The 23,985-nt window shown below is 39.8% G+C and overlaps 1 protein-coding gene across 1 annotated transcript in view; it reads right to left on the bottom strand.

Annotated features, from left to right (window-relative positions):
- Positions 1-446: 446 nt before the first annotated feature.
- Positions 447-23,985, bottom strand: part of NTF3 (neurotrophin 3) — a 52,500-nt gene continuing 28,961 nt past the window's right edge. The window contains exon 2 of the mRNA XM_009324339.1: positions 447-1,276. Within this exon, the coding sequence (XP_009322614.1) occupies positions 482-1,276 (795 nt within the window). The 3' untranslated portion in view covers positions 447-481. The remainder of the gene's footprint in view (positions 1,277-23,985) is intronic.

The following is a 23,985-nucleotide window of genomic DNA, read 5'->3' as shown; positions in this document are numbered from 1 at the left end:
TTGATGCCTGTAATGTTGACATCATCTGCAGGCTACAACATGTATTTTGGTCCATTTTTGTTTTGGCAGTGAGGAGTCAACACTGCATCCAATTAAATGTGAATGTATAGAGTGAGGAATATAAATATGTACACAACTCTTGACATTGATCTGATTTTTAACAAGTTTACTAAATGACAGTCACTGGCTTGACAATACTGAATGAAAAATACTGATTTTACACAGATTTTACAGTAAGGTTACGGTATGCTGCTGACAAGCAGTGTCACAAACATAGTCTAAAAAAACCCCAGAGTTGCCCACAGCAGAGGCACACACCCTTTGCTCTTGTTTATTGAGCGAGAAAGCTTATATACTGTAGATTTGCTGAAGTTTAATAAATAAGGTCAACTTATAATATATAAAACAATATAAACATTTATATGCTACATGCATATCATATAATTTAAAGTAATAATTTATATAGCAAAGAGATGCAGATTTATGTTCTTCCTATCTTCCTTGACAACGCGCACACACAGGAGGTGTCTATTCTTATCCATCTCCAGCCTACCAGTTTATTGTTTTCTGAAGTCAGTGCTCTAACGTAAGTTTGGGACGTCTTGCATTGGGAGTTCCAGTGCTTGTCATCAATGCCGCGGCAGCCATTTTTTACAGGCTTGGCTTCTTTACACCTCGTTTCATAAAAGTATTGCTTAACTGGAGAGTTGCCTGTTTTAATTTCTCCCAGCACAGTTACCTGGTGTCCTCTAATGTCGATCGCAGACGATTTGTCTGTGACCCATAAACTTTCACTGTCACAAACGGAATATTCCCCTCGGTGGCTCTTGTGCTCCGCGTACCTTTTCCGCCGGGAGGTTCTGTTCACCACCACCGAATTTCCAATATAATCCTCCATGAGGTACAACGGTGGTGGTTCCAGCGGCGTGTTGTCACTCAAAAGGACTCGGGGAGAGTTGTAGCGTCTCTGCTGCCTTAAGAGGTCTGTGTCCATTGGGATAACTGGCTGGAAGTCTGATTTCACATTTTCATCTCCATCCATGTCTTGCTGAGTGTCTGCTTTCTGCACTGTGTTTTGATAGTTCTCCTTAATATCTACCATCTGCTTAGAAAGCTTGTTTTTCAAAATGTCTGCCTGAATGAGTTTAATAATAAGAGAATTTATTGAATCTTCTGGCAAACTCCTTTGATCCATGTTGGTAGACTGGATGCCACGAAGATAAGCGAGAAATATCACATAAAAGAAGATGGACATCACCTTGTTCACCTGTAAGATCTGCAAAGAAACAGAAAGTCAAGATAAAAACAATTAAATAGGGAAGGTTACTAGATGCTGTAGACATGAAAATTCAGATTTGTTTTTAATATGTCTTACATCTTCTGCATGTTATAGATACAGATGGGCCATGTGTTTCTTTTAAGACAATTTTTCATTATATTTTGTAATGAATGCAACTGTTTTCTGACTTTTTTTTTCAGTGTTTCATCTATATTTCATGCACTTTTCAGGATGACCTCACTTTTCCTCTTTCCATGTATAGTGGCAGATATGTCAGTTAGGTCCTTTCTCTACAGTGGTAGGTAGCTACTCTTGGGATAGTATGTCCAGGTCTTGGCGGCAGAGAGAGGACAAGTTACTTTCACAGAGTCTATTCTACAGCATGGTTTAGTTTCAAAAGTGCAAGATTATGCAGAGTAGAAGATTATCTAATGGTGTAAAATAAAGAAGTTCTGACTTTACTAGGTATGTCAGTTTTTGTGTGTTGACATCTCATGGATCCCTCAAATTACTATTCATCAAATGGCTTGTGTTTAACTTTACCTTAAAAGCATCATCATATACTGGGAAATAAATAGTGTGTTTCAATAGCTCTTTCTTTCTCTTTCTCTCTTTGGTGCTATAAGGGAAAGTATTCTTGAAGGAAAAAGATGCTGTCAAGCGTCAAAGTGGGGTTTCTTATATCTTGAACTTCAGAAAGCAGTAGTTAGACTTCTGTAATACAAGTGAGAAGTTCAGATGGATCCACAGACCATTTTGTACTGGTTGTTTGCAGGGTTGGGGATTGTTTTTTTTATTGCTTTTAATGAAATTCCTTCATTACATTTATATGAAGTGGAACAAAACTGGTTGTAGTTAGAAATATTCAAGGACAGATGGGGGGACATCCCCCCCCGCCCCCGAAACTGACAAATCTTGTTCAAAAATATTGAAATGAACTTAAGATTAAGATTTTGAAAACTGGACCTAAAATTGTGCTTCTTTTTCTACTGTATTTTGCCATGAACTGGTCCATATGGATTCTTGTAGTGCCCTTGTAATTCTAGCTTCTGAGTATCTTCTAGAAGCTCATTTGTCACTTCTGGCTAAATCTTTCTGTCATCCTGTTTTTGTAGTTAAGAACTGTGAGCATTCATCTAAGAAGGTGTTCATTTCTTTGTGGATACCTGTATGTTTTGTATTTGCACTTATATTCAAGTGAAATTAATTTTCAATGTAAAATACTAAATCATGGAAGCAAACCATCACTTCAAAGCACACCTATTTTAATGAAGTTGTTGCACAAGTAGTGGATTGAAGGAGAAAATATTAAACTCATGTTTGAGCACTTTCATACCATGTGGGAAGCCCTGGCTGTAGTACTGCTCCAAGTGACTCAAAACAGTCTTGAACTTGATCCTCCTGCACTGCAAACACGTCCACTACGTGTCAGACCACTAGCACTCTGGGATGAAGGCACAGAGTTACAGGACATAGAACAGATGTTCTATGGAAGGATCCTCAGGAGATCATCTAGTCCAATCCCACTGTTCAAAGTAGGGTCAGCTAGAGCAGCTAGCACAGGGCTGTGCCCAGTCAGGTTTTGAATATCTCCATGGATGGACACTCCATAGCCCCTCTAGGCAACCTGTTCCAGTGTTTGACCACCCTCACAGTAAAAAACAAAACAAAACAAAACAAAACAAAAAAAACCCCAACTCATGGTTCAGTATTATTTCCTATATCTCAGTTTGTGCCCATTGCCTCTTGTCGTTTCTTGGGACACCCCTGAGAAGATCCTGGTTCCATCTTTTTTACTCCCTCCTATCAGGTATTTCTACACTTTGATAAGATCCCACTGAGCCTTCTCTTCTCTGGGCCAAACAGCCCCAGCTCTCTCAGCCTCTCCTCAAATGACAGATGCCCCAGTCCCTTAATCACCTTTGTGGACTCACTCCTGTATGTCCATGTCTCTCTTGTACTGGGGTGCCCAGAACTGGACACAGAACACCAGATATGGCCTCACCAGTGCTGAGCTGAGGGGAAGGATCCCCTCCCTCAACCTGCTAGTGATGCTCTGGGTACTCTGTGTTTTTCCCAGAAGAAATTGCAGAGAAATCAGACCTCTTAAACAGAAAATTTTCCACTTCTTCAAATAACCGTTTTCTGCTTAAGAAGGCAAACCATTTTCTATTTAAGAAGGCAAAGAAAAAAATGAAAACGTTTTACTGGAGAATCCTCTATCCTCTCTAAGCAAAACTCCTTTTAGCAACAGTGAGTCCCCACTTCATAGTTTGGAACTGCAGCAAAATCAGAGCTACCCTCTGTGGATGTGTGATCTGTCCTTTTATGGACAAGAAATGTGTTTTCTCCATTCTCAGTTTGTCACAGTATGAGTTCACCTAAAACTAGACTGTTGCTTGCAGCCATGTTATGCTTTGGAAAAAAAAAAATCTAAGATTTTCAGTTACCATACAATTACTGTCATACCTAAACAAATACTAACTTAATGTAGATGGATCTCAGAGCCCAGACCGTGCTGTATAAAAAGAGCTCTTCCTGTGCAATTTGGTCTTCCCTCAGTAAATTATGTGCTTTTAAAAACAGTAAAAATATTATAAAACAGATGTCATTCAGCAGATTTCTTAGAGCACTCAGAAGGGCTAACCCACATGCAGTATGACATACAAGTCCATAGGATGGTGAGCAAAGCTCTCACAATGCTCAGCTCAAAAGCTGAAAGCATTATTCATGCCAACACGCAGCTGCATGTAATCACTGGTCTGCTTAGTTTCAAAACTAAGTGGCACTAGCAAAATACACAAGTTGGAGCAGGTGACGAGGTGGGAAAAGTAAGACTGGAGTTCCTGCAGACTCTCTTTAATGTCATGTTGCACACAAAAAGGAAGGGTTAGGGACCTCAGAATTAGAGCAGTTCAAATAAACTATTTTTCTCATCCATGGAGGAACCCCGTTAGTGGAAAAAAAAGTTTAAATGTATTTTTCTGAAGCTGACGTAAAATGTCTTGTGGATTTGGTGGGAAGGGTGTTAAACTACTCTGAAATTTGACTTGTAGTTTGATTTGTACTTGGCAAATTATTTGCTGCAAAAGTAAAAAATGTTTCAGAACCAATCTTTACATTTTTCTGGGATGTTTTGGGGTGCAAAATTTGGAAAGAAAATGCAAACTCTTAATGAGATTACAGTTTTCAGGGAGTTCCTCCAAGACAGTTCACCTAGGAAGTTCATAAGTGGCATGTTCAGAAATTCCAGTTGATGACTTGAAATTGTCAGGCTGCCCGTGAAGTCCAGCACCTCAGAATATGTGTAAGGCACCATTCTAGCCAGGAGAAATGGACATCACTGGGAAACTGCATCTGGTTTATAGCCTTGGCTCTATTTTGAGTATAAGACACCTTAAAAGTGCATTGGTTTGCAGGGCTGGGCAATATTGCTTTTGATAAATGGCTCTTTGCCCAAAATGGAACTTTATGCCTGTCTAAATTGAGGATAATTTGTAACTTGTACTTTTTACTTTCTTTTTTTGTTGTTGTTGTTAAACCAATACAAAGGAGAGAAAAATCAAAATGTTTATGTTTTCATATTTTCAAAGCAAATTATTCTGATGTTTCTGGACCTGATTCAAAATTACACAACATAACTCACAAAACAGAAAAAGTGCTTACCCAGTATAGCAGGCGACTATATAATGAGTAAGTAAGTTGTCTACAGAGGAGACTTGCATTCAGAGGCAAGATTTCAACAGAGCTATCCTGTCTAAGAGAAGACTGACCTAACTTCCCGGCTCCTGGGGCACAGGACCCTAGCAGAAGCTCCTCCAGCATGAGTAGCAATAGCTCTTTCTTCAGGCTTTTGGAGAATGGTATAAAAATCCCCCAAGAATTTAGTCCTTCACATGAATTTTTCTGTTCTCTCATTAAAAATTCTTAAAATTAAAATTATTCATTTCAGGTAGAAAGAAAAATTTTGTTCAAGACAAACTTTTTCTAGTTAGCTGCATATTGTGAGATATTTTTGTTGTTCTTTGAGGTTCTTGAAATTTTCCACATGTAAATCCCTGAAAAGGTTCATTTTAGCTGTCTTTGTGGACTGTTTGTAGTCAAGTAAGTGTGATGAATGGTCCTAGAAATGGACAGAATACTATTTACACTCCTACAGGAAGTACAGACTAGAGTACTGTATTTGGGGCCTGGGTCTGGGTCCCAAACAGGCATTGGCAAGCATTTCCATGGTGAGCTCAGAATAAGAGCACAGCCCAGCAGCATGTTCCCTAGTCCAGTATCAGCTGAAGTAATGTTATTAGATACAAATAGAGAAGAGCATAATCGGTGACTGCTTCCACTTCGTTCCTGCCTGATATCTGATTGTGCTAGAGTATTAACTGTGGGACCTGAGCTCAGTTTGTGTTTCCACGGGCTGTCAGGTCAGCTGTGACACACAGCCTAGTCAGCGTTAAGGTATATGACAGCACATGACTTAAATGGGTCTTCAGTATATATTAGATATAATGACACATCCATTTGAACCAGTATAATCATCTTACTGTGCAGTACCTACTACATACCTGTCCTAGAAGCCATGTGGTTGTAGAACAGTTTAGATAGTGTGAATCCAGAAGAATTGATCCAGCACTTTCTCTGGATTCACATCAAAAAGTATCCCTTGTTGACCTATTTGTTTATGGCGAACTCATCATTTGACTGGGGACTCAGTGGCTAGACATAATGGTAGATTGCTCGTCTCACTTTGCGCCTGTGCTACAAGGACAGTAGGCGGGTACCTAGGGTGGGCATTAGCAGTCTGACACGGTCTTGCTGCTGGGATATCCACCCCATTTTCTGTCTCTCTCCTCCTGTATCACCCAATTCCTTTTCTATTTCATATATTGGGAGCTCACAAAGGGCTGCTGACATATTCCAGAAAGCTCTTTTTCCTGAGGTGCTGAGAAGCTTTGGACCAGCTCTGCTTTTGTGCTGTGCTATTCTGTGTGCCCTTCTAGATGTTGAGACGCACCTTTGATGCTTTGAGCTCTTGCTAGAGGTAATTAAAAAGGGGGCACAGTGTGCATGGCTGTCAAATCAGCCTTTAAATGTGCTTGGAAAACATTCTGCTATGTGCAATTTGGAAAAGCACTGGACATCAAGGTAGGAAGACATATTAGACTCTTTGAGTTGGTCCCTTTGCATAGTGGTAGTGCTCCCTTATTCAGAGATGCTACCCCAGCTTTCAAACATGATTGCAAACATGGCAATAAAAGAAAAAAAAGATCCTTAAAGGAACAAGTAGTAGAACTAAGTGACAATTAGGCATTATGAATGGTCCAGAGGGTTTGTGGGAGCACACACCACAGCATGGCAGGAAAACCAGCATATCCTGGTAATATAGAGCCAGCTGTTAATTTGCGCTAAACAAGTTTGACTTAGAGATTGCTGGTATTTGTGGCACAGCAGGTAAAACAAACATGATAGAAAAGAAAAGCTCATGCATCGCAAAGTTGTTTGATCTTTCAACTGTAGCTTAGTTTTACTCTATTTCAATGGTTTGTATTCCTGCCGATCACTGCAGTGTTAGCAGGGTATTAATGCTGTCTAATCTACGTGTCTCAGGGAAGGCCTAAATTTAGGAGAAGTAAATAAGCTTACCTATTGCTTCCATCCATAAATTAAATCCCCAATAGGCTCTGGCAAATCACTTTCTGCTCTTTTCAGACTCAACACTTTCTGTAGTGTCGGAAAGCTTTGTTTAGTTTTGTTTTGTTTGTGATGATTTAAAAAAAATCTGTATTGCTTTGTTTTGATCAGTCTCTGAACAGTCTACCCAGCTGAAGAGCAAAGTGTCATTTAATATGTTCTGTGAAAATAATGAAATTCTAGTGCTGTGAGATACTGCCTAAGTATTTACTTTTAAGTCATTGCTAAAAGGAACTGGAATAGAAGGAAAACTGACTGGTGAATTTTACATTCAGCATTGTAATACCCGACATGATTTATGTAAGTCAGCTTGAAGTATTTGGCACTTTCTGAAAAATTTAAGAGCAGCTTTTGTTCTTCAGACCGAGCAACTAATGATCATTTGTGGTGGCTGACAGCTTACTCAGGCTTTTGCCAAAGAAGACAGTGTAATTATTCTCATTGCTTGCTAAGCACTGTTTTCACAAACTCACAGAAACAACAAGTAGCAGAATGCCCTGTTGATTCCCTCATCCTAATAGCGACGTTGAGAAGAAATGCAGCGTTTGTGATCTGTGCTTAGGGGGACAGTGAAAAGGTACAGAATAATAGACAAAAGAAAAATATGACTGGATTCTGAACATTCAGAAAGATGGGAGTATGGAATAATTGCATATGAAAATTTGCACTGTATTTCAGAATAGTAATCAACTATTTGTACAATATGTGCCTGTAGAAGGATTTATTAAGGTAGATTGCTGTGGAGTGCTTAATGCCCCTTGAGATGCTATGACCCTCCTGAACATTTCCACTTCTCAAGGTACGGAAATTTCAACACATACAGATTGAGGCTCAAGCTTTCACAAGTGCCAGACCCACTAAGAAGCTGAAGAATTCAGAGACAAAACCAAGTGGGACTGAGTTATGGCAGCTCTAAGTGCTAACCCTCCCATCCTTGGGGCCAACCAAACCATAACTTGAAACTAATGCATTCTGCTTGCAGATGGGCTGGGGAGTGCGGCTACACCCCATATCTGAGGATGAGGCCACCAAAGTTTCTTAAGTCTCTGTAGCAGGTCAGTTGCTTTTAATCATGCATTACTCAAGGCCATTTTCAAAAGAGAAGACACATCTGAGCGCTGAGCTCCAATAGCCTCCAGTGAACAGTATACACCTAATCTCTTATGGAAATGGAATTCAACCTACTGAGTCACTGACATTTCCTTTTCCTCTTTAAATGACTGGCTGAGCAAAGCACAGCAAGACAGCTGTTCACCCAAGTATGAAAAACTCATCTGCACTTCGAACAAATCTACATTACTATTTATGATTACCATTGTGACCATGACCCTACTAGTCATTGAGGACAGCTTTCCTGACTGGTGACATCTTTCTGAGGGACAGTTTTGTGATAATACATCTGCTGCAAGGAACAATCCGTTTTCTGCATGGTTAAATGCACTGTGCAGAACTGCGGTAATGTCCATTCATTTCAGACACAGCTGATTGCAATGGCATATGTGTCTACATTTGATCTTTCCACAAATATATCTTTTCGGAGATCAAAATGTGATCTCCTTACACATACCTGCCTGTTTCCAAGAGAAAGGTCAGGAGCGGTTAGTCTGTGCTTACCTCACTACTTGGAACAGCAGCTGCTTCTCACACCTTGTGCAAAGTTAATTCTCTTAGGTTTTGGCCCCGCACCTTCCTCCCCCCACACTGACATCGTCTGGAGTTCAGGGCACTCGAGACCCCCCTGGAGGCATTTGACACTCCCCAGCATCCTCTAGCAATCCCACCAAGAGACTCGACTATTAATAATGTACAGTACAATATCAACTGCACTAGCTACATCCCCAGGTCTATAATCAACTACAGAAATAAGCAGGCTTTCCTCAGTCACAACTAGGACTTTTTCTAATTGAATTTCTTTCCTCACTGATATTTTTGTGACATGATATTTACACCTGTCTGTCTCTGCCCAGACTGCCATAGTGTAATTTTGCATTAACCAGTTGACTGATTAATCTGTGTGTTGAAAAGGTCAGGGCAAGGGTTTGGGAGGCCGGGATCCTGATTTCTCTGATTTGTTGGAAGAGTTCGGTCGAGTCAAAATCTCTGTTCATTACTTTCCACATCTGCAAAGTAAGGATCTCTATGGAATGGTGTTGGGGTTTTATTACCCTAGATATATACCCTGACATCCTTTCGTTTCTCCCTCAAAGAGCTGGCTGTTGTTGCCCTACTAAGAGAGCAAAAGTAAAGATTTCCTCTCTCCACACAAGGCACAATAGCATTGCCGTACAATGCCCTGCATGTTGCATGGGAGATGCCTGTTTTGAGAGTAACGAGGCATCTTAACAACCATATTTCCATAAATGTTCTCAGTGTAAATCATGCTCTGTTTTCTTTTACCATTCTCACATCACTGATATTTGAGCATTCCATAAACATTTATCTTGGTTAATACCGACAAAGTAGGAAGAGTGCCATTGTTCCCATTTTAAATAGCAGAGACTGGAATACACAGAAGTCAGATGATGTTTGCAAGGTCATACAGGTATTCTGCTGCATGTTGGGGAACAGCCCCTGGGTTTTCTTGTTGCACTGCCTGGATCAGGAAAGTCCATCTGTAATGCTGTATGGAAGTTTGATTGATCAATGACAAGCATGAAATGCAAGGAAATAAAAACAATGCCATCTGAGATGAGCAGTCAGCCGCATCTTAATCATGAGAAAGAATTAAAGCCATAGCTGGGTAAACAATTTCCACAAAAGATGAAGTATTTCTACGTATTATTCACTGTGTAGCTCTGAAAACTCTCCAAAGTAGCAAGAAATCTAAAGGTCATATCCGTAGCTAAATCAATAAATTCCAATGACTTGACTAGACCTGTGCTAATTTTACAAAAACAGATTTGCACAGAGCTTTGCACTTGCTTTTTTCTTTCTTTTTTTTTTTTTAAGAAGTCATTTGCAAACAGAATAATAGAAAGCACCAGAACTAAATCATGGTAGTGGATAATTTAAGCTGATAAACTGTTTATGTGTTAGCTAATCTTTTCATTTCTGTTTGTTAATAGCAGCAGGGCCAAGCTGCAAACAAATTAAATTTGCGGCTGAATTTGGAGGGGATGAAAACAGCAGTGAGCAAAGAGAAATGCAATCTCTGCTGGGGAGATGGAGACATAAAATATTGGCAGAAAATTACAAAATGAAAGTCAAGGTAGAAATTACAAGCTAGCATGCTGGTGGGGATAATGATACTGAGCAATGATATGCAGAGGGGAAAAGAAATTTAGAAAGGAACAATACCTGATCAGACCCAGGAATGATCTAAAACTTTGGAATGGCACAGTATTCAATAAATGCAAATACTGAGGCATTGAATTGGAGAGCTAGGAAGGAATTGCTGCTTTTCATAGCAAAGCAGAAAAATTGGGAAAGCTGCTTGAAAGTTGGAAGGTGTTGTCATACAAAAAGAAAATTAGGAAATAGCAGCAAAAAATACTAGAAAGTCTGTATAACTGGTCTTTGAGGAAATTGCCTTGAACATGTAAGCCTTTGCTATTAGCTGACAGCAAAGGCATGACAGCAAACCCAGTGTAAATATCTGGAAAGCGTAAGCGTTGGTGAAAGAGAGCATTCACTTTAGGGTGAGGCAAAGGAGTGCAATCAGGAAAAATGGGATTATACTAAGGAAAGGGAAGTTAAACTGATCATCAAAAGCAGTTTTCAAGCTCTGCAAGATGTTTGTAACAAGCCCAAAACCACACCAAAGAGGCTTGGTTTCATGTTTCGTTGCAGCCTTGAAACTCCATCTAAGTCTTTTTTAAAAACAGTTTGAAGATCCATTAACCTTTCAAGTCAACCTGGACCTACTTTGGCTCAACCAGGGCTGATTAATTGTTTTGTATTAAAGTTGGGCAATAGTTGCAGTTCCTCTTATTTTTGTCAGAGAGATGCTTTGAGGGCTTCAGCTCTCCATAATTAAAATTGAGAGCAGTCCTGCAGATGAAACTCACTTCTTTCACCTCCCCACAATTCTGGGTGGGGTTCAAGCCTGGCCTCTGGATATATCAGAGGCATGACTATATTTGTTGTATGTTTCTGGAAAGAGCAAGAGAAGCCATGGAAAGGGTTAAGGCGAAGTGGTCCACATTTATAACAGATTGCTCTAGTCATTCTATTTTTAAATGCCAGAGGTGGGTTTTATCTAACTTTGTAGCAGGAGGAGAAAGTGAAACAACTCTCAGATCATCAGAATTTTGCCCCTCTCCTGTTTGGCTATAAAAGAGCAGCCTTCTAGAGACCCTGTGATGTAGGATGGTCTGACGTGTTTTTACATTTACGTTCCCACTGGACAACTCATTTTGTAGAAAGAAAAAATTGTAGGAAAAAATTGAGAGATTTTTAAAATGCTATTTTTCTGATGTTAAGAAACTCAAGGGGAAAACTGTTTCAAACTGTGAATTTCAGGATAATTATTTTGCTGGATTTTACATTGAAAACAAAAGGGTTTCTATTTTGTTTTGGTTTAGAAACTGAAAACTTCCTCTTCCATCTTTTTTAATACCTCCCAATTTCTTTTTTCTTTTATGAAGCAAGGAAAACAGTGAAATCAAGCAAGCAAACAAACAGAAGAAAACAAGGGTTACAGCTTCAAAAGTGTTAGTCTCAGTATGAGAAATCTTGCATCCCTAAACCTAGTTTATGGGTACAGACAGACCTCACACCCGTAAGGAAACAGAAATACAGCAATAGGGAATGCTAGTTAGAAATGAAATGAGATTTTGTTTGGTTTGAATAAAAAAAAAAATCCTGAAGACAATCTGAGATATTTCTGTTGAAAAAAGAACATTTCTTTGGTTTTCTGACAGCTCTATTGTGACACTTGAATACAGATGTTTGCCTTGAGAGTAGGAACGCTTTTAGGGCAACACTGCCTCTTAAGAGGCCCGGTCAAATTTTTAAGGTACCATTTGCTTAGAAGAAACAGCGCTATTGCTTGCGAGTTTCTCCCAAGCACCAGGTATAAGCCTTGCCGCGCCTCCATACGCAATGCACTGCCACCCCGGGTGTGCTCCATGGGATTGGGATTGTGGCGAGCCATGGCGCAAGAGGTTTGGCGGGGAAGCCCAGTTTCATTTCAGCCAAAACGGCACCTGTGTTTGCTTTGCAAAAGCCCATGACTCCATGTTTCTTTAAAGCCATACAGAAATGCATCCATGACCACTTCGTGAATCAAAGTTCGCTTTCTGAATTGTCTCTCCCTGTTACTCAAAGGTTCACAAACCTCTAAATAGAAAAGTCTTGTTAGACAGGCGGGTGCAAATATCTGATGCAGAGTTCTCAAGAACAGGACTCCAGGCCTGATCCAAATACTTTAAAACCACCAGTAGGGCTTCATTGAATTCAGCATGAATTGGACAAAGTTTTTGCACAGTAAGGGGTGTGAGAGAATGACAATATGACTAAAGACAGTTGATGTTTGATCCTTATTTTATCATACATGTAGCATGCAACTGAATTGTTTGCATCAGGACCATAATAAGAAATTAGCATTGCAGTATATAATTGATACCTTTTCCATGGTCTTTGCACAGGTGCAGTAGCTTGCTCACAACCAGCTTAATATTATATTTTTAAGGCCATTCTCAGAGAAAAACAGTCTTGTATTTCTGGTAAAATACAGGTAAGGGTTTTGGGGGGAAATGTAAGGTTAGAAGTTTGTTTCTTTGCATTAAAAAGAGCTTGTATGCCTAAAAGTCTTTTCTGAGAAGCTAAATAAGCTGGTCTAATATGAGAGGTCACCTCTCCCAACAACCTTGCTCAGTTTCACACTGAAGTCATGATGGCTCTCCTAGAACTGCTCCCAGCTGCACGGTGAGATCCCTGAATCCTTCTTATGAAGAAGAGCTCACAAATACAATGTGTGCCCATGAAAGACTGTTGTGCTTTTTCCCATTGCATCTGAATCTTTAAAAAAGCCATTGCCCATTTAGAGAAAAAAGTCATTCTACTAATTGGCATTACTTTATAGCAAATTGTTTATATGTAGGCCTGTCCTGAGGGTAAAGACTGTTCCGGTAAATCTAGCTACTCTGCATTTTTTCCTTGTAAAAATTTGCCTGAAGTGGAACTTTGCTTGTGAGTCCCCTAGTTCATCAATGTTCATGTGGATGAAATTTCCAGTATGCAGTTCTCCTTGAGACACCGAAGTTTTCTAATTTTAACTTTCAGTTAACACTTTGCTCTGAGGTCAACTATATGTAGGGGTTAATGCTCAAGGATGGTGAGAGTATTCTGGCCCCGGTCTAGCAGAGTGTATTTTTTTAAGCTGGTGAGTTGTCCCACTGAAATGTAGATTGTTCACTCCTTAAGCTCATGGTTGAATGCTCTGCTAAACTGCATCCAAAGTGTCTGCTAATTTGCAGAATTAAGCCCTACTTTCCAAAGTCAAAGCGTGATCTTCGTGTTCTCCTATTGCGCTAATGCAGGCTCTGCACCTCTGCCAGGTCCAAAACTCATCTGAAAACTGCCTTGGTTTTTGGAAACCACCGTGCTTTTCTTATCTTTTGATCCAGATGCCATTTTGCTGTTGATACACAATGCCTCCCACCTCCTTCTTGCCAAAAATCTTTGAAAGAAGAATTTTAGAACTGGGAGTACTTCAACACATGCTGTCTCTTGCCAGGCATATGATCTCCAGATATTTAATAGAAAAGCAATGTTTTAAACTGGGCATGGGAAGGAGACAAATGAGATGTACAGCAGCTGGCCTTGCCTCTCCTTATACAGTCAATAACTAGAATGTCTTTTTAGAAAATTTCTTCTTACTGAAGAAATTCTGGTTATGACAAATTTTATCTATAGAAGGGCAGGAATAAAGTAGCTCTCAGAGTATGTGAACTAGGAATAGAAACAGTAATTTTTTTAATAGACTTTTTTCACCTTTTCTTGTATGCACACTTTATACATTTCATGAAAGAATCCTACTGACATCTGATCACCACAAAGGTTAGTTACATCATTAGATAATCAACTCACAGGTTAGATATGAGCTATGGAGATGCTGCTGCAGGAGTTTACTCCTTTTGTGAGAGATCAGTTTGGAAACTAAAGCCCAGACAGGTTATGTGACTTTTCCAAGGTTATGCAAGCCCAAGGTCATGTGAGAAGAGAATGAGAGAGTGGGAATTCAGACTTTCCTGTCGTTAGGTCTAGGCTGTGGTTGGTTCTACCCACTGGACTAGCCTCTTCCTTCTAGTTCTTCCCAATACTGCTGGCCCCAAGCAAAGTCCATTGAGTCAGTTGGCCAAAATCAGAAATACTTCCATGCCATATTTCTTCCTATTGAAGTGGTAGCAAAGGGAAACAGTCCTCACTCTAGTGAAGTCAGAAGTAACTGGGAAGCAAGCAGAGGGAGGGAAAAGGATGTGGAAAACATTGCCAAAGGTGTCCATGGCTGGCTCATGTAGAAGATCTCAGGTGCCTTGAGAAATTAAGAGTAACTTGGAATCAGCCTTAAAAAAGGAGCAGGCCAATGTAAATCAGCTGTAACAGTTCAGTAGTTTTCCCCAGGAACCAACAAAACAATCAAGGGAGAGATTTTTAATTCTGCACATAGGAAAAGCTTGGTCCTAGAGTTCAATTTGCACAGTAGAAATCCCTGATTAAAAAGGAGCCAAATACTGTTGTGCTTCAGGAAGTGGGAGAATTAGGGATGCTTACTTTGGACGACAGTGTAACCTTACAGTGTAGCCTATACAAGGGGAGATGCACAGCTGCATCTCCCCATGAGCAGAGTACACAATATATTGTGAGTCAGAGTCACAGTTCCTCCCTATCTTCCCTCCACCACCACACGCACTCCCTTTGCTCTGCTACAAAAGTCAATTACTTCATCCTTCTTTCCTTTTTTTCTTTTTTTTTTTTTTTTTTTTTTTCCATGGAGCAGTTTACTCTCCCATGCTCCCAGCCAGCTACTTTGGCTAGCAAGGAAGGGGAGTGGGGTGAAGCTTGGGCTTTCTGCACTTCTGTCAGCTTAACACCCCCTCTCCACCCACTTCCTCTCAGCAGGGAGTATTGGGTGAGCAGCCCCTGCTCTCCTTGCTGCAGGCAGAGTTGCACTGAGCAAGCTGAACTTGAACACTCATGAGAACAATGCTGGGGGGGGAGAGGGAGGGACACTCCTCCCTCTTATATTCCTGTCTGACTAGGCATTGTCCCCTGACAATGTGTGGTGAGTTTAACCTAGCAAGTGTATTCTGCACAGATTCCGAGTTAAAGGCCTATGTTAAAATGATATGGGATATTACCAGTGCTGGAAAGCAGGGGAGCATGTTCACTGAAACATGTGGAAGACCGGCATCTTCCTAACCTGATCTCAGTATGTTACTGGAAAATATGGAAGGGAGCCCATTGCAAAAACAAAACAAAGCGATCACATCCTTAGGAACTTTTGGGAGGCAAGCATATGAGGAAACTTTTTACTAGAGGTGAGAGGTCAGTCAACATCTTGGGATAACTGGATGTACAGGGGATAATAAATTCTCAGGCCTTTTTGACAATGGGAACACAAAGAGCTTTGCTGAGCTACAAGCAGGATTAAAGGGCTTTTCCAATGCAAGGCAACTTTTCCTGTGGCTGGCACTGATGGGAAACCTGCACATATTCAGGAAATATCTCCTGTGCCCTCCCAGAAAAAGGCAAAAGCACACACATACGTCTTTTCTGTCCCATTCTCCCATCATCTCACCCTAAACCTACATCTTTTGGCTGAAAGCACATCAAGCCTCAGAAATGTCTTCCTTGACCATGTAATGAAGGCCTCTTTCTTGTTAACATACATATGGGGGTACAGTTTGCGATTTCAAACTTTCGGTATAGCTTCAATTAAAACGTAGGTGAGTGGAAAGCAGAAGAGAACCTGGCAGGTCAAGACTGGGGGAATCAGATCATCCAGACTGTGGGACTCAAGTGTATGTGCAGAGGTTGGATTTACAAGCAAAATATTGTGCTAAAGTTATTTAGAAAAGCTAAGACAAATATTTTGGTACTGCTAGAAATTGAGGAAAATGGCAAAGAATATTTATTCCCACTTTAAATTATTAATTGGTATTATGCTTGGAGACAATTGTGTATATGCAACTCTTAAAAATTAAAGCTCAAGGCCAAATTCTGCTTTTGGCCACGCAGAAAGCAGGCGACTGAAGAGAGAGTTGCATATAACTGAGGTCATAATCTGGCATAGTGTCTGAGCTGGCTCAGTTTTCTATTAAGCTAATGTCAGTACTGGTAAGCTGTTATGAGGAAATCCAATAGGGAATGGGTCCAGTGTTAATGCTCACAGTCAACATGATTCCAAATAAATTGGAGGAATTTAAGAAACAATGCTGTGTCTTATGATTTAGTTGCTTGTTCAGACTTAAAAGAACGCTATTGACTTGAGTGGTGCTACTTCAGATTTACCTTGGTACAAGTTAGAAGAAAATGTGACTGTGTTTAGAAGATCTTTCCATGTCAGATCTCTAACAAAAGTGAAGGAAGGAAGCACATGAAAATTTCTGAACAACAAGGTGGTAAAACCAAACTATCTTCTTGTCCTCTTTTCTGTGTTCTATGAACAAGCTGAAACCAAGATCAGCTTTTCTTCAAATTCTTTCCTTTCCCTTCCCTTAAATTTGGGAAAAACACGAGTCCATGCTGTGAAACTTGGAGTCATATGTTTTGCTGGCTCAGATGGTCTACAGCTATGTGAAAGGAAGAAAATAACATTACTGCAAGGGGGCTAGTTTGTCAAAGAAATACCTTAAAATGCAAGTATCATGCCACAAAAATATATTGTAATTTCACTGCCTTCTTCCTAACGTGAAATTTTTGGCAGTGGAAAAGAGAGTTTTATTCACAGTATAAAGACAATGGTCTCTCAATTCTCTTTTATTTTAAACCATTACATACTGAAAGAAAATACATAGCCATTAACATTTTATTAGCTCTTGTCCTTCGTGTTCTGGGAAGGCAAAATTGCAGCCCTTCTAATGAAAACAAAACAAACTAAGTCCCACAAACACCACAGTTAGGAGGGGAGAAAGAAGAAATAATGCTTATCATAATTTCCCTTCAGAACACAGAAAATGGTTGACTACCCTAAATAAATACATAAATAAATAGGAATTGTACTCCTTTTGAAGCTTCCATGGCTGGAAATTTCCTTATGCAGTTCCCTGTTGTTTTCTTTCATTAAAACATTCATGCTCCTTGCTTTAGTTACTCTTTAGGGTAACGTGTTCCATATGTCACATAGCCTTTGTATGAAATAGTTTAGACTAAATTCTTCTTTCATCCCCGTGACCTAATTTTAAGGTCTTACTGCTGTGGAGGACTAATCTGGATCAGTTTGATTAGACCCTCCTATTTTATAAATGTCATTTAACTCACCACAACTTTTTTCCCCTTTCCCTAACAACAAGCGCAACCAAGTCTTTCTTTGTAAGTGTTGCTATTATAAACTCCCTTAAATTCTACATCTAATTGAACAGTGCTCTCTGACTCAGTTCATTATTATACTACTTGTTTTCATTCAAGAGAATTTTTAAAGTAATGCAACACAGAAGCTTATTTTCTTCTTTTTTCTTGGTTGCTATTCTCTGGAGTAGATGCCAAAGAGGATTTTTTTTTGGTTAACAGTGGCTTCCCAAGTATTTTTCTATGCTTTGCATACAACATAGATTTCTTCCTGGGCAAATATTCCTTTGATACTTTTTTCTTGGAATAAATTGCATTTAGCATCTTCAGAAGCATTATTTTCTTTATGCCTTCCCATCAGGCTTCTGTGTAAGAAATGTATGCACTTAAAAATTGTCCAGACTGTTCAGTTCACTAGCTAATTAAAAAATTCTCACTGTGGACTCCTGATGTTCCCTGTGCCTCACCTCTAACGCTAGTTTAGACTGGGGGAAACTCCACTGCAGCTGATGCAAACTTGTGCAAACCAAGCACGAGTGACAAAAGAGGGGCCCCCTCTCTTTCTGATTCTGGTCTCCCAATATTCACATTCTTCAAATATTCAAATTTATAATCCTGACGACTGTCCTTTCAGTGTGTTAATCTGCTTGCTATCAATCAGTTTAGCTTGTGCGTGTTCTACAGGTGGAAAAAAGGCCAAAGAAACAATTTTAAAATGGACCACATAGAAAAGTTGCACCAGTTCAGCTATGAAATTTTGACTAAGCTTATCTCAAAGATGCACTGTTTTGTAGCAGGATCAGTCAGGGACTGCACTACTTCTCCTTGCCATATGGGCAGAAGACTCTCTGAATTTTCCTGGCAAAAATGGATTTTTACTCTTTTAGTCTACTTTGCTTGTGGAAGGTAGCTATACCTATACAAAGCATGTTCATGCCTCTGGTGGTTGTTGCCTACAAGGAGTACTGTACTGGGCTAATGGGGTCAACATCAAACACTCAACTGTAGGTCCGGGCCAGATCTACACTAGAGCTTTTCCTGCATAGTTATTTTGTTTTTAAAATAAAAGTCTCTGTAAAACAAGCTCTACCTGTACAGCATTCACACAGATATGCTGCTGCAAAGTCCTTGTTTTATACAGCTTATGCTTGGGAAAGGGCATGGCTCTGTTGGTAGCTAAATACCTTTTCTTGTCATGTGCTGTCATCCCATTAGAGAGCTTTGTTGGCAGAGGCAATGAAAGCTGGCAGAATTGTGGCTCTAGACAACCCCTTCTGCTCTCCTCAACTTTATAAAACTTGTGATTTGGTATCTTTATAGTATTTACTTTCATGATATTCCCATGGAACTGAACTGTGTTCCAATTATTCCTGTTTTGCAGGTGAAAAACTGTCTGGCAAAGAGACAAGCTGACCTGCCTGAGGTCCACAGGAGGCCTGTGGTATGACAGAGAGTTGGACTGAAATGAGTCGATATAAGCAGTAGCCAGAGCAACTTCTGTGTTTGGACCTGCTGAGTTCTTGTACATTGAACTCTTGAATGCTAAATTCAGTCTGCAAGAGTACACTTCCTTAAGTAGTACCAATAATGAAATTTGTTTTACTGTAGCTTATTGTCTTGTGGTTGGATTCTTTGGTCTCCTAAAAAGTCAAACTGCAACTGAAACTCCTGCTGCAGTTTGGATGTTCTTAACTTTTTATGCTGTGTGGATTGTCTGGTACCGATGTCTACAAGTTTCTCTTTCTTGGCTGGACCTCCCTCAGTGGGAGCTCTGACATAGCACTTCCATCTTTTCTCTCTAGCCATCTGTTTCCATGACCTTCATAAAGGCAAAACACCTTAAGATCCTCTCTCAACAATGGCCAAGCTCAAAACTTATTGTGAGGGACTTATGAACAGACACACAGACTATATTACTACATAAGCCTCATGTATTACAGAGATTGACAGAAATTGAGATGGGCTATATGTTCCTAAGACATGGAGAAACACTTCTGGTTTTTGCCCCATTATCATTGCTGTAGCCTCTGGGTCTCTGTAGCACACAACTGTTCTTTCATTCTCTCTGCCACGGCCCCGGTTCCTCCTGATACCTACTCCACCAACAGTCCTGAGCAACGGTAGCAAACGTTCCTGTCTGCCATCTCTGCATAATGGCTTCCAGAGGGAGCGATAGGAACTGCAAAACATAGGCCCCTCTTCCTATGTGGCTAAGCAGGTACTCTTTGACTCCAGAGAAGCTCCTGAAAACCTTAGCCCAGGTGGGCAAAGGAGACCAGGCTTTGAATGCAGAAAATGAAGCAAATTAGCAGGGAACAATTGAGGTTTATACCTCCACTCCAGTTCTTGAGCTGATATATAGTAACTTAGAGCTCTACAAAGCTGAGATGGTGTTATTTAAGCTGTACAGAAGAAATTTGTGTTAGGATTTTAGTTACTTCTATTAGAATTTTTCTGGTAGTGAGAGAGCGGCAGTCTGACATCCCCTCAAATATCATTTCAGATGCACCACTTCTGTAGTGTTCAGGAATAGTGCACATCTTGCATTTGAGTGCAAATAGGCTCTCTGGCATAAATAAAGATCAAGAAGCCAAAATTTATGTCAGGATCTCAGTTTTGAACTCAGCATGCCATGTTACGGAGAGCCTGTCCTTTGATTTAGCACTTTCATTCCAGCTTGAATGATGTAATAATCAGACCCTGCACAAATTGCTTTTTGGGTATTTCTGTTCTATATCATTATCTTGATTTGTTTCTACAGGACATTTGATTCAAAGCACTTCACGAAGGGCTGAGAAATCCTCTCTTCACACTCAGTAGAAATGTCTACCACAATGCTAACTTTTCTGTGTAGACTGCAGGACCCTGTCAGCCTGTTTAAGCCCAGAAAAAAGCTTACTTCACAGTCCAGTCTTCTTTAACATAAAAAAAAAGAGTAAAATATGCATTTGAAATAAAATAAATTTTCAAAAAAATCCCACCAAATTGAAGTGCAGTCACATACTCTGCTGATGAGGAGAGTGTAGGAACCTATATTGAGTAGAATCGTACATAGAGAAGGAAACAAGATTAAACACATAGAACAAATTAAAAAAAGCAAATGGTAACTTCTTCTTAAAACTAAGTCTTCGGATTGCAAAAGGTCAAAAATGCTTTAAATCACTGGAGAATGTTTCAGTTACAAAGATGAAACAAAATGGGTTTTGAAGGACTGTTTAAAATTGGGGAGAGGAATCCCAAAAGCTTAGGGAGTCTCAAAGACTTAAAAGTCATGAATTCAGCAAGAAAAAACATGAGTCAATGTCAAAAAGTTTACAAGCTGACCATCTGAAAATATTTTGCGTTCAACAGATCAAAACAGCTTGCTTGACTTGAACTTTAAAAGAAATAAACAAACAAAAAATATGTTTAGAAACACAAATTGTTTAATTGTTTGAAATGAATAGGCTTTTCTTCCACACGGTTTGAATTTAATTGATTGGACTTTTCTGATTCAAAATGTTTTCAGGAATTCGGGAAGACTGGGATGTATGGTGTGGTTGTTACAAAGTGAGGATCTCATCTGATTGCTAGATACTAGCAAGTCAATGACCTGCAGGATAATATCATTACAGTGGAATCACAAGAATGAACAATATTCTCCAAAAGACGCAAGGGAAAAGTATTTAAAAGCCTTGGAAGTCCTTTTTGTCTAACAATACTGGCATCTGAATTTTGCCTAGATGGCCAGACCTTCTATAGTACAGCATCACTGACTGGTGTCATTACTCTGGTTTGCATCACTGTGAGGATCTGGCCCTTAATTGAAAATGTTCAAATGCTTTGTGAAACAATATCATTCAGTGAAAAAAAACCAACAAACCCTGATTGTCAGCATGTGTCATGCAGGAACTGTTTTATGGTTTCATGCCAGTGCACTTTTTCACCAGTTCTGAGATTGACAAATTTATTTCTTCATGAGAAGTTTAAAAAAAAAAATCTCTCCTCTCCTCCCTTCTACCCATCTTTGCTCTTCTCCCAGCTGTCATCACTGTTTACAGTTTGAGTAAGCAAAAATATATATTTACAATTACAACTGACTGCTGTGTTTGCTGGTATAGACTGCCTGAGGGCATGTATGTGAATTGAGCACCCAGCTACATACATAAATATACCCTTTTCTCTTGTCAGCCTTTCCCCTTCCCTGCCTTGTTTTCTTAAGCCACGTGTTAAATATTTTCTGTTGGATTCTGAGCTTTGTGGGATGGAGACTGACGTCTTCATGCCTGTACGTGAGATCTGTCAGATCTTGAGGACTAAGCATGAGGGTCCTATCACTCCCGAGCAGGGAAGGCCAAACATCCTGTCTTTATCGAACACCGCTGTGGCCTCTCTCCTGCTCTGTGAACCTACACACTGGATTAACTGAGGTCACGGAGCAGGAGAAACGTCATGTGCCTGCATTGCAGCTGAGTATTTCACCTCATGGGGTTGCGTGTGAAAGCAGCTTTACGAGAAGATTTTATTTTCAGCTGCAGCCTAGTGCTATGGCCCTTCTCCTGACTGGACATGTGCCCATCGGACAATCCCAGAGCATCTTGGTTGCCTGCCAGCCCCAGATGCCAGAAGCATGTCCCCACTTCCTCTCCCCTTACATGATGAAGTCTGTGGGGTCTCATTCACTGTAACTCTGAAAAAGTTGCATCTTACACAGTCTTGGGGCAGTGAGGCCAGATCCTGATGAAGGCCTCCAGATGTTATTGCAATAACAATAATAATTAAAAATCTACCATAACTAAATGAATAACGAACAATAAATTTAAAATCTTGTTTTTCATATAGTTTTAGAAAAGATGTTGCAAAGAAACATCTACAGTCTTATCAGAACTGGCTTTTAGCATCATGCAGACTGTATTTGTGGCTTTCCGAATGCTCATGACTTCAAGTACTGCTTGAGGTCAACTGAAAGCTGACAGTTCCCAGAAATTTTGCAGGATTTCTTCTCAGTGTTCAACTAGTCAGAAATGAGTGTCCAGTGGTTAAGGTCAGTAACCTGTGTTCAGTTCCTAACTCCCCTGGGAATTGACTTTATAAGTTTGGGAAAGACATTTAGGACTTGTTTACGCTGTTAAAACTAACTTCATTTTTTTACTGTAGCATTACTGATGAACATGTAGCTGCCACAATGTTATACCAGTAAAGACAAAACATGTTAGTTTTAGTCTGAGACGTATTTGCTGAAGGTGACTCCTAGTAGCACGGCTGAAGTTTTTTGTTTGCTTGTTTCGCCTTCATTGTAGTTTTGACCTTGGGTAGCTAGAGTGCGTTTAGTGGTTCTGAAGTAAAAGAAGAATGCAGCTTTCTAAAGCTACTTTTCTACCTGTGAAATGGGAATGATAGTACTAATTATCTTTGTCTCAATGATACTGTTGAGTACACTGTAAAAACTGAAAGACCATATTTGTTGTGGGAGCGGCTGTGGGAGGTGAAGACAGCTCGTGTACCCAAGGTTCCCTGGGTTTATTCATGTATGGGCAAAAATATATTTAGATATTTGTCTTAACTGAGCATTTCACTCATCTGTGTCACAAAAACTAAAAATAAAACCTAGGGAAAGCTAGGTTATTGCTTGCCACTATTCTCCTAGCTGCAGAATATCTGTAGTAAAGGTTTACATGAATATAGCTGTAAATGATATTGCTAGGTGCAGATCTGGTAGACTCATGATTGATGTAGACAGTGATCAAGTGGTCTATGGGTAGCCTGAACAGTGTTTGGGAAAGGTGTGAACCCACTCACTCTTCACCTCCAGAGGGATACTAACAGTGGGTTTTGCTCATGGTATGGTAGATCATGTATTTGGGCTTCTTTATGTAAACCATGATACTGATTTTGCTAATAAAAGTTATCCATAAACTACTTTTTGATCACAGATCCTTATTTGGTTTTACATAAGACCACGTAGAATCAGCTTCAGCTAAATCAAAATGTGACCATCTTAATTCTCAATAAGTGTTTACATGACCATGTGTAAGCACTACAAATAATGTGTATTGACTCCTTTTTGTTATCGATGAGAAAATGTTTGTGGTGATCACAATAATATCAGTGAAATTTTCTTGTGGATCTGCACCTCCTATACAGATAGTGAAATCTCACAGTGATGACTTAGCCAAAATGTGAGTTCGAGAAAGAACACAAACGTGTTCAATTCCTTTCAGTGAGTCATCACTTGTGGAAACAGAGAGGAAAAACCAGCATCATGGGTAGGATTTTCAAACTTATCTAAAGGTGCTCACTCCTTCAGTTGCCAGAAGTGTTTTGGTGCCTTTGCAGATCTCAGAATGGATTGCCAAAGAGGTCTGTAACACTCTGGGAAGTGACAATAACTTTAGAGCCCCTGTCCTTTGATGGCCTCTGAAAAATGGCTCAACATTTTTAAACAGTATAGATATTCAAGGAGTATTAATGAGACGAATTCTCTGCCTCTACGCTCTGCATCTACCATCTGGAGAAGTTCTGCTACTGTGTTGTCTGACAAAGACACAGCTTTCCTGGAATGCGGAATTGATAAAAACTAGAAT

This window comes from Pygoscelis adeliae, unplaced genomic scaffold, assembly GCF_000699105.1.
Source record: "Pygoscelis adeliae isolate BGI_AS28 unplaced genomic scaffold, ASM69910v1 Scaffold65, whole genome shotgun sequence".
NCBI lineage: Eukaryota > Metazoa > Chordata > Aves > Sphenisciformes > Spheniscidae > Pygoscelis > Pygoscelis adeliae.
This window is presented reverse-complemented; position numbering and strand designations above follow the sequence as displayed.